Source organism: Solanum tuberosum, unplaced genomic scaffold, assembly GCF_000226075.1.
Source record: "Solanum tuberosum cultivar DM 1-3 516 R44 unplaced genomic scaffold, SolTub_3.0 scf00269, whole genome shotgun sequence".
In the NCBI taxonomy this organism is placed as follows: Eukaryota; Viridiplantae; Streptophyta; class Magnoliopsida; order Solanales; family Solanaceae; genus Solanum; species Solanum tuberosum.
In genome coordinates this window covers 512,982-524,740 of record NW_006239191.1, presented here as the reverse complement: position 1 = coordinate 524,740, position 11,759 = coordinate 512,982, and the positions used below count along the sequence as shown (strand labels likewise).

Below are 11,759 nucleotides of genomic sequence, written 5' to 3'. Positions count from 1 at the left end.
TTTTGGTCCCTTCTTGATTACTACCCATGCTTGAAAGTCATTTGATTAGACAAAGATTCTGAACCTGTCTTTCCAGTGGGAGTAGTGTTGGCCATTGAAGTACGGAGGACGATTTGATGAGTGACCGTCTTGAAGGATTGCACCAGGAATTTGGTAGTTTGCCATAGATCTTTTCTCACGTGTGGTTAAGCACTTTCAAATGTGAGACCTGCTCTGATACCAATTGAAAGTCAAGAGGGGAGGGGGGGGGGCGTGAATTGAAATTTTCTTCGAGTCGACTACTCAAGGGTGAGAGTCAACTGACCTGCAAGTTAGTAATTTCAAATAATATAAAATATGATGACAGAATGTAAAGAGACAGAAAACTTTATCCTGGTTCGGAACACCAATGTGGTGCCTACTTCCAGTCCCCTTTGGTTACAAGGGTTTCCTTAAGAGCTTTGAGTGAATTTGGTGATACAATGTTGGAGTATTCAGTACTTGTCTGATATGCAAATCAGACTTCTTATCTTGACGCAACCTCTACTTGTAAAACCTCTACTAGAGATTATTCTTTCTCTTTTCTATTACAATTGTAGACTAGACAGACTACAAGGTTTTTCTCAAAGATAAAGAAAGCAACAATACAAGTTCAAGTGAAGTACGTGATTCTCTATGCTGAGGGTGTGGATAATTTATAGTGTTGGAGATGGATGATAATTCTGCTCTTCAAGGAAAACCCAAGGGATTTTCTTTCAATCAAGGATTTGTAAGGATTCCTTGATTGAGTGTAATCACATCCATATCAGATATGTTCGTGTAAATATTTTCCTTCCTTCTTTGTGAGAATTTGCCTTGCACAGATTATTGACTTCATGATTCGTTAGCCTTGATTTGCTCCATGTTGATTCCTTCCATTTGAGTGAGTGAATCTTTTAGATTTGTTAGCCTTGTTTTGTTCCTTGCTAATCTATCTTCATGTTCCCTTCATTTTGAATGAGTGAGTATTCTTGATCTGCTCTAAATATATTTCCTTCCATGTTTATCCTGTTGATGTTACTTTCCTTTTCTTTTAGTCCAACTGATCCTATGTCCTGCAATCATTATCAAAACATTAATGCTAACAATCTCCCCCTTTTTGATAATGACACATAATATAACTATATGAGTGAATGTGATCATTTTAACTTCCCTGTTATTTGCTCCCCCTGTCTCTAGTCTCCGTTCTACGCTTCCCCTGTTTAAGTGCATTTCTGTATTCTGCTGGGTATGGTTATATGACTGCTTTTATTTTATTCTCCCCCTTGGCATAATCAAAAAGGAAAACAAAATGACAGACAAGGCAGAGTTTGGTAATATAGATAACAGACAAAATAATCACAGTTTTATACAAAATAAGTTAAAGCAGTTAAGATGAGGAAGACATATCCCTTTGGAATAATGTCTGAGCAAAAGAGAGGAGGAAACAGAGTTTTCAAAGACGGCCAAGGAAATACTTAAGAGTGTTGAGAATGTTCCTGCAGAAAGAGTCGTAGGAACGTTCAACATCTTTTGAAAAGTTTGAGTGCTGAAGGTTCTTATTCAGACAGTCCTGCATGACCATTACATTTGATTCAAGATGGGTCAGACGAGTCTTGATGTCTCCAACTTCCTGGAGAAGAGCTGATGCAGAATCTGCTGACACTCGAGTAGCTTTGGAAGTCTCAGCCCTAGCCTGGAGGGATTCCTTCTTGTGCCATTTGTCATTTACCAGAACATATCCCATACTTGAAAAAGTCTTAGTGTCATAAGTAGCATTGATTTCAACAGGCTTGTAGTTAGATAGATCAACCAGTGAGTCGACTATGATACGAGAAACAAGCAACCCATAGGGTAAACTGGCAGAGGGATTTGAATCTTCAACACTTTCCAACATATATTCACGAATCCAGGCAGCCCAATTAATACGGTACTTTTTCACCAAGCAGTAAAGAATAAATACATCTCTAGTTGAGATATTGCTAAGAGAGCCCTTTCGAGGAACCAAAGTTGTAGCCACAATATGAGCAATGATACGATTTTCAAAACATAAAGACAGAGGACCAAAATTTGATAAGTCAGTATTAGGTTCAGCAACTGCTACTTTTGCAGCTTCAAAAGAGACTTCAAAATTTTCAGGCCACACCCCATTCATATAGGGAACATCATCAAAGAACTCAGAGCCAAAAACGTCTTTAAACATAGAATCATTAATAACAATGCGATTTGCTAACACTAGGGTTTCCAAATCTCCACTATCTTCAGAAATACGGAGGTTAGCATAGAACAATCTGACAGGTTCTTCATAAAGTTCAGGACCACATAGACGAAGCAACAAAGATAGTTTTTGAGTTCTGAAGAGAGAGATTACCGGACTGTGAGAATCTTCCAATTGTTCTAAGTTTATTACTCGTCCTGGCACAATTGGACGCTTCTTGAAAGCTTCGAACTTTCGCTTTTGTTCAACTCCCCAAAATTTTATGCATGTCCTCTGGTTCAAAAGAGATTGATGGATCTGAGAGAGACTTTTTTCAACTTTTCTTCTTGACTGATGAAGTCCTCTTCTTTGAAGAGGAGGGTCTAGCAGAGGATTCTGCTATATCAGAATTAGACGAGAGGGAAAGAAAATCAACCTCAGTGGAGCCGTGATCATTGACGAGATTTTTTGGAGCAGTCATTGAACGAGTTCTAGTCATGGTGGAGAGAAAATAAGAAAGATGGGTAAGGAAGATGAAGGGGACTTAGGAGATTTTGAAGTTTTAAAGGAAAGAGGAAGATGAAGGGTTTAGAAAAATAAGAGAAGAAAAAAAGACGGTAGTCACAAAAAGAGTTGAAAAGATAGGAAAGGAAACACAATCACATCAAAGTACATAATTAAGGCACAAAAAAAAATCACATAGCAATAATTCCTAAAGATTTTCTAAGAAAACAAAATCTTTCTTCAAGTAAAGGTTTTGTAAAAATATCAGCAAGTTGATTTTTAGAATTAACAAATTCTAGAACGAAATCTCCATTTTCTACATGATCTCTAATAAAATGATGCTTAATATCAATATGTTTAGCTCTAGAATGATGCACAGTATATTTTGACAAGCTAATTGCACTGGTATTATCACAGAAAATGGGTACACTTTCATAGCATAAATTAAAATCAAGCAATTGATGCATAATCCATAATAATTGAGTTCCACAACTACCAATGGCAAGATATTCAGATTCAGTAGTTGAGAGAGCCACAGAGGATTGTTTTTTGCTATGCCAGGAAATTAAAGATTTTCCAAGAAATTGACAAGTACCACTAGTACTTTTTCTATCATTTTTGTCTCCTGCAAAATCAGCATCAGAAAATCCAGATAATTCAAAATTAGATGAGCAAGGATACCATAGTCCCATCTCTAAAGTACCGATCAAGTATCGAATAATTCTTTTTACAGCAGTGAGATGAGATTCCTTTGGAGCGGATTGAAATCTTGCACATTTGCACACACTATACATAATGTCAGGTCGACTGGCTGTTAAGTAAAGCAGTGATCCGATCATTCCACGATAAAGTTTTTTGTCCACGTCTTTTCCTGCGTTATCTCTTTCCAAACATGTGGATGGACTCATAGGAGTTCTGAAAGCCTTTCCCTTTTCCATTCCAAATTTTTTTATTAACTCCTTTGCATATTTGCTTTGGTTAATAAACGTTCCATCATGAGACAGCTTGATTTGAAGTCCAAGGAAAAATGAGAGTTCTCCCATAAGACTCATTTCAAATTCTCCTTTCATAAGATTTGCAAAATTCTCACACAATGAGATGTTAGAGCTTCCAAATATAATGTCATCAACATAAATTTGAACAATGAGAAGACTTGAATTAAGAGTTTGTGTAAAAAGAGTAGTATCAATTTTCCCTCGTTGAAAATTATTTCTGAGCAAAAAGGTACTTAGTCTTTCATACCAAGCTTTAGGGGCTTGTTTAAGACCATAAAGTGCCTTAGAAAGTTTGAAAACATAATCAGGACATGAAGAATTTTCAAAATCGGGAGGTTGTTTAACAAAAACTTCTTCATTTATAAAGCCATTCAAAAAAGCACTTTTTACATCCATTTGAAATAATTTGAATTTGTTAAAAGATGCATATGCAAGAAGAATTCGTATAGATTCTAACCTTGCTACAGGAGCAAAAGTTTCATCATAATCAATACCTTCTTGCTGAGAGTAGCCTTGTGCAACTAGTCTGGCTTTATTTCTGATAACTTTACCTTCTTCATTGAGTTTGTTTCGAAAAACCCAATTTGTGCCGATTACTGAACAGTTCTTTGGTCTTTTAATGAGAGCCCAAACTTGATTTCTTTCAAAGTGTTCTAATTCTTCTTTCATAGCTTCAATCCATGATTCATCAGCTAAGGCCTCATCAATTCGTTTTGGTTCAATTTGTGAGATGAGAGCTACAGATGCTTGTTTTCTAATGGAGGCTCTGGTTTGCGTTTTATCTGATGGGTTTCCGATAATAAAATCATTTGGAAAACTTGAATTGTGTCTCCATTCTCTTGGAACATTCGACTTTTCTATGTTGAAAGTTGACTCTTCTTCAGTATTAGTTGGTTTTGAGGAAGTGTCATAGTCGACTACTGTTGGTTCTTGGCCAGTTGAAGAGGTATGAGATATAGGTTCTTCTTCCTGAATAATTGAATCTATAGCCTACATTCTCGGATTAGTTTCATAAAAAACAACATGAACAGATTCTTCAACACTTAGAGTTCGCTTATTAAAAACTCTAAAAGCTCGACTAGATGGGGAATATCCTAAGAATATTCCTTCATCACTTCGAGGGTCGAACTTACCAAGATTATTCTTACCATTGTTGTGAATGTAGCATTTGCATCCGAATGGGTGAAAGTAACTAATGTTAGGCTTCTTACCTTTCCATAGCTCGTAAGGGGTCTTTTTCAGGATAGGTCTGATCAAGCATCTGTTTAAGATATGACATGTAGTACTTACGGCTTCTGCCCAGAAGTGATCTGGTAGACTTCGATCGAGAAGCATAGTTCTGGCTGTATCCTAGAGAGATCGATTCTTTCGTTCCACTACACCATTTTGTTGAGGAGATCGGGGAGATGAGAAATTTTGAGTGTATCCCTGTTGGTTGCAAAATTCCTCAAAAGATTTGTTTTCGAACTCTCCTCCATGATCACTGTGAATGGTGGAAATAAAATAACCTGCTTCTCTTTGGACTTTTCTATATAATACTTCAAAATTAGTAAAAGCTTCATGTTTATGAGATAAGAAAATAACCCAAGTAAAACGCGAATAATCATCAACAATTACAAATGCATATTTTTTACCACCAATGCTTGTAGTTTTAGTAGGACCAAATAGATCCATATGTAATAATTGCAAAGGTTTAGAACTGCTCACAATGTCCTTTACTTTAAAGGACGATCGAGTCTGTTTACCGAGTTGACACGCATCACAGTTATGATCTTTCTCGAATTTGAGCTTTGGTAAACCAATAACTAGTTCCAGTCTAGAAAGTTTTTCTAGAGCATGTATACTTGCGTGTCCAAGTTTTCTATGCCAGAGCCATGGATCACTGGAGATAGCTGTGAGACAAGTTAGCGTTGGTAGATCAACATTGTTCAGAACATAGATGTTTTCTATTCGTTATCCAATTATTGTTATGTCCTTTTCTGAGTTGCTTATGATGCATTGTACTGCATTGAAATGAACGTCAAAGCCGGCATAACATAATTGACTGATACTCAGGAGATTATGTTTCAATCCATCAACAAGGTATACTTCTACAAGATCACATGAAGGGTTGATAGTTATAGTTCCAATCCCTGTGACTTCTCCTTTAGCATTATTTCCAAACCTTACATAGCCTCCATCAATTTTTTCTACCTTATTGAAGTTTTCTTTCTTTCCAGTCATGTGTCTGGAGCATCCACTATCGATTACCCACATTCCCTTTCTGTAGGTCCTCTTAGTACGCTCCTGCAAAACAAATAATTTAGTTTCTTTTAGGTACCCAAGTCTGGTTGGGTCCTGGAGGGTTAGAGTTAACATTTTTGGGTCGCCATACCCATTTGCTAGAAGAGTGGGTTTTGCAGTTAAAGGATTTATGAACAATTTTTCCACAAGTATAACAGCTAGGTTTGAAAGAAGATTTAGCACCGTAAAAAGAGGAATTTTGAGAAAGATTTTGAAATGATATGTTAGAGCGAACTGGACTATGACTTGGTGATTTCTTGACACTGTTTAGTTGCATCTTAAGTTCACCAAGTTCTTCAAGAAGTAAGTCGACTTCCACTTGACTTACTTCCAGAGAAATTTGCCAGTTTTTCTTTTCGTTGGCCAGTTTGTTATATTCATCGATGACCTTTTGAAGTTCATCAGTAATCATGTCTAAAGAATTTTGCAAGTTTATACAGTTATAACAAATTTGCATTCTTACCTCACTAGTTTCTCCTAGTGCCATGAAGCATACATCAGTTGATTCTGAGGGATCTTCTTCAGATGCATTGTTCTTGTTTTGTTGATTAGTTTCTTCTAGAGCCAAGAAACATATGTTAGTCGATTCTGAAGGATCTTCTTCAGATACATCTTCCTCGCTCCAAGCTCCAAGAGATTTTGGATTATCATTCCTCCTGTAATTCATTCTTTTTAGTTCAGGACCGTTTTGCCTGATGTGTCCTGGTTTTCCACAATGATAGCATCGATCATCATTTCTTGAGTAGCTGTTGTTTCTTGATTCTTGTTGAGGTTTTTGTTTTCTTTGTCTTAGCATTTGTCTGACTCCTCGAGTTATGAGAGCCATTCCTTCACTACTTGCTTCATCAACTTCTTCTTCTGCTTCATAGACTTCTGCATTAAAAGCAACAATTTTCTTTTCCTCATCTTTATTATACCTGTTAATGTGATTCTGTTCATATGCCATGAGATTTCCCCTAAGTTCATCATAAGTCATCAATTGGAGATCTCCATCCTCTAGAATAGCTGCTTTAGTTTCCCAAGCTTTTGGAAGGCTTCTTATAAGTTTTCTTACTTGTAAACCATTTGAGTAGACCATCCCTAAGGACTTTAGTTCACATACAATCTTACTGAATCTAGAGAACATATTCTCAACATTCTCATCATCTGCCATTTTGAATAATTCGTATTCATTTACGAGAGAGCTGATTCTGGCTTCCTTTACTCTGCTAGTTCCTTCATAGGTAACTTCAAGCTTATCCCACATTTCCTTTGCAGTTTCACATGTTGAAATCTTGTCATATTCTGCTCCGCTAACTGCAAATACAAAAGACTTATAGCTCTAGCATTAGTTTGCAATACCTCTTGTTGTTCCTTGGTTATCTCAAAGGACTCTGGATCAATTTCTTTTCCAGCAGTTTCCTTTCCAGTTAGGCCTGGGATTTGGTTTTGGTCCCTTCTTGATTACTACCCATGCTTGAAAGTCATTTGATTGGACAAAGATTCTGAACCTGTCTTTCCAGTGGGAGTAGTGTTGGCCATTGAAGTACGAAGGACGATTTGATGAGTGACCGTCTTGAAGGATTGCACCAGGAATTTGGTAGTTTGCCATAGATCTTTTCTCACGTGTGGTTAAGCACTTTCAAATGTGAGACCTGCTCTGATACCAATTGAAAGTCAAGAGGGGAGGGGGGGGGGCGTGAATTGAAATTTTCTTCGAGTCGACTACTCAAGGGTGAGAGTCAACTGACCTGCAAGTTAGTAATTTCAAATAATATAAAATATGATGACAGAATGTAAAGAAACAGAAAACTTTATCCTGGTTCGGAACACCGATGTGGTGCCTACTTCCAGTCCCCTTGGGTTACAAGGGTTTCCTTAAGAGCTTTGAGTGAACTTGGTGATACAATGTTGGAGTATTCAGTACTTGTCTGATATGCAAATCAGACTTCTTATCTTGACGCAACCTCTACTTGTAAAACCTATACTAGAGATTATTCTTTCTCTTTTCTGTTACAATTGTAGACTAGACAGACTACAAGGTTTTTCTCAAAGATAAAAGAAAGCAACAATACAAGTTCAAGTGAAGTTCGTAATTCTCTATGCTGAGGGTGCGGATAATTTATAGTGTTGGAGATGGATGATAATTCTGCTCTTCAAGGAAAACCCAAGGGATTTTCTTTCAATCAAGGATTTGTAAGGATTCCTTGATTGAGTGTAATCACGTCCATATCAGATATGTTCGTGTAAATATTTTCCTTCCTTCTTTGTGAGAATCTGCCTTGTACAGATTATTGACTTCATGATTCGTTAGCCTTGATTTGCTCCATGTTGATTCCTTCCATTTGAGTGAGTGAATCTTTTAGATTTGTTAGCCTTGATTTGTTCCTTGCTAACCTGTCTTCATGATCCCTTCATTTTGAATGAGTGAGTATTCTTGATCTGCCCTAAATATATTTCCTTCCATGTTTATCCTGTTGATGTTACTTTTCCTTTTTTTTTTAGTCCAACTGATCCTATGTCCTGCAATCATTATCAAAACATTAATGCTAACACATTTATGTTTTGATTTTAACATCCTTAAACGAGTTGTACTGTTGCCAAAATTTATAATCATGTTGGAAAAATAAAAACAAAATGATGATGAATGAATGTTTAGGGGAGAAGATATTATTTTCTTGAGAAATGAAAGAAAATATTTAATCCAAATATTGCTAGGCAGGTTGAAATTTCTTCTCTAAACTAAGATTTTTTCTTTATGTGGTCTAACTATTGAAGGGTGTACTTGTCTCTTCGTTATATTCAAATGCTTTAAAAAGATGTTGTTTTCCTCGGATAACATTTAAAAAAAAAAGATATATATATGAAAAAGAAAACCAAAAACAGAAAAAGAAAAGTAGTTATCCACACATATATAACATTTCTTGGATCAAGAATATTAATTATTTTCCTCCTTAAATTAAGCGTAATCACTCCAATTTCTAGAAGAGAGGAAATGGGATATTGGAGAGAAAATTCATTTTTTATTTTTTTCTTTGCAATGAGTTCAGTGGTGAAAACAACTTGCTTTTTCTTAGAGTTAATATTTCTAAAGATGACTAAACTTTAAGAATTTATCTAACAAAGTCATTGAACTTTGTTTTGTATAAAAAAATCATTCAACTTAGACCTTTATTTTAATAAAATCTCCCAACTTTGATCTTTGTATCAATAAAATCACTCTTAATCCCGTGAATTTGTTACTATGTATTTTCGTTTAAACATTATCTCACTCTAGTAACTCATGGAATTAATATTTTTTTGTATTGTTATTATTAATTTGGTTATAAAGAGTTTTTTCTAAAATAAAATAATTAAGAGACCCAAAAAAGAAAAGAAAAGATATTGTGATGTGCAGCTAAAATGTGTTGGGATTAAAATTAAGAATAATATATAAGAACTTTATTCGGCTTGTCTTGGAGATGGTCTTTGTTGATGGAATTGGATCTCGTCATACATTGTCAAATTATTAACTTGAATAGTCTTTTATTAGTATGAATAGAACTGTTTTTGATTTTTATGTTTGTTTAAAGTTAATTCATTTAGTCAGCTCATTAGCTTTGACGAGAATTGTGGGAGAAAAAAAGAAAGAAGATGACGAAATTCACATTTAAGGGTATATTGTGATAGACAAGTCAAAAAAGCATTAAGAGTGATTTTATTGATACAAATGTGTAAGTTGAGTGATTTTATTGATAAAAAACAAAGTTTAATGATTTTACTAGATAAATTTTCAAAGTTGAGTGACCTTTGGAGATATTAACTTCCTTTTCGTATATGGTTAAGGATAGAAGATTCAACTAGATTTTAATTGCAATATTTTTTATGTATTGCTTTTGCTCTCAACTAATTTGGAATTTTTTTTATTGTAACAAAAACAAATTTGAGAATGATTTGATTTTAAATATAGTTGAATACTATTCTTAAAATGAAACAAAATTATTTTTTCTTTCTTCAATATGTGTAAACACATAAGTCTGATAAGTATCTTGTGCAATTATTTATGTATTGTTTTTGCTCGAAACAAATTTAGAATTCTTTCTTAATGAAACAAAATCTAAATTCGAGCATGATTTGATTTTTAATATAATTGAATATTATTCTTAAAATGAAACAAAATTCACTTTTCTTTCCTCATTATGTGTAATCACATTAGTTTGGTAAGTGTTTTGTGCAATTATTTTACGTATTGCTTTTGTTCGAAACTAATTTAGAAATTTTTTAATGTAACAAAAACAAAATTTGAGAATGATTTGAATCTTAATATAATTGAATACTATTCTTAAAATGAAACAAAATTCTTTGTTATTTCCTCAATACGTGTAAAAATATTGTTAGGTAAGTGTGTTGTGCAATTATTTATGTACTAATTTTCCTTGAAACTGATTTAATTTTTTTTTAATGTAACAAAATTAAAATTCGAGCATGATTTGATTTTTAATACAATTGAAAGAAATATAAAATTTCTACTAAATATGGTTTCTTCCAAAATTGGAAAAATTATAATATGCTTTTATAAGCATTGCAATGGCAATAATCATACACATATCTTCATTTAATATTCAATAAATATTTGAATTTTATTAATAATAAAATTAATTTTTATTATATTATTCAAATATTTTTAAAATTAATATTTCAATTTTGTGTGCCAATATTTCAAATTTTCACTTGTTTCAAAATTTATCCATTTACATTCATAAATTAAAATATAAAAATTTTCAATCTTTCTTTAAAAGAACATTTGTTAATACTATATGGTCAGTTGTTTTTTTTCCATAGATAATACTTACTTAAATCTAAATCAATTAAATTATTTTCCTAATAAGAACATTTTGACTCAAAAAGATTTGTTCAACATAAGACTATAGTCATAACTATATTAATCTCAAGATGATGGAATCAAATTTGATATCAAATCTACCCTCATTTATTTTTATGCCAAAATAGTACCCATGACAACTAAGTGTTCTCTAATTCAAATTATTTAAAAATTTATTTGTACCCTATAAATAGAAGACAATTCTTAGCAAAGAAACGTAACACACAACAACAATAAGAATAATAAATCCATTTAATCCCCCATATCCTAATAAACACATTTCTCCTCCTCTTTCTCATTTTTAGCCATGGTTAGAAAGAAAGTGAAGTGGGATTTCATGGAAAATAACACTGAGAGGAGAGTCTCTTATAGAAAACGACAAAAGGGATTTTTAACCAAGGCTCGTGAACTCAACACCCTTTGCGATGTTGAATTGGCTACCTTAGTCAATAGCCCTTACCACAATGAACCTGAGGTGTTTCCAAATCATGAAGCTGCTACCGGCATGTTTACAAAGTTTGTCGATCTTCCAGAGGAGAAGAAATCAAAAAACATAAAAACACACGAAAAGATAACCGAGAAAAGGATCGAGAAAATTGAGAAGGAACTTGAGAAGGTAAGGAAGGAAAACAAGAAAATGGAGTATACAAACCAGATGTATGGATTGTTGAATGGTGAAGAGATGCCCAATAGTAGGCACCCAGAAGATCTCAATGATCTCTGTTATGTGATCAATAGAAACCTCAAACTGATAAATGATGGGATCAAAGCAAAAACTCACGAAGAAGGTTCTACATCATATGCTCCTCAACTTATTGCTGGACCGATGGATTCTGGTGGGACCAACTTCGACATGTCATGGGCTCCTTTTTTGGCCCTAGTTGATGCTCTAGTACTATCTGAGATTCCTCTTTTGGTTCCATCTACTGTACCTAGTGGGACC

The 11,759-nt window shown here is 34.2% G+C and overlaps 1 protein-coding gene across 1 annotated transcript in view; it reads left to right on the top strand.

Moving 5' to 3' along the window:
* Positions 1 to 11,123: 11,123 nt before the first annotated feature.
* The window catches only part of LOC107062783 (agamous-like MADS-box protein AGL80), a 10,497-nt gene continuing 9,861 nt past the window's right edge, over positions 11,124 to 11,759 (top strand). Inside the window, exon 1 of the mRNA XM_015313828.1 lies at positions 11,124 to 11,744. Coding sequence (XP_015169314.1) covers positions 11,124 to 11,744 — 621 coding nt within the window. The remainder of the gene's footprint in view (positions 11,745 to 11,759) is intronic.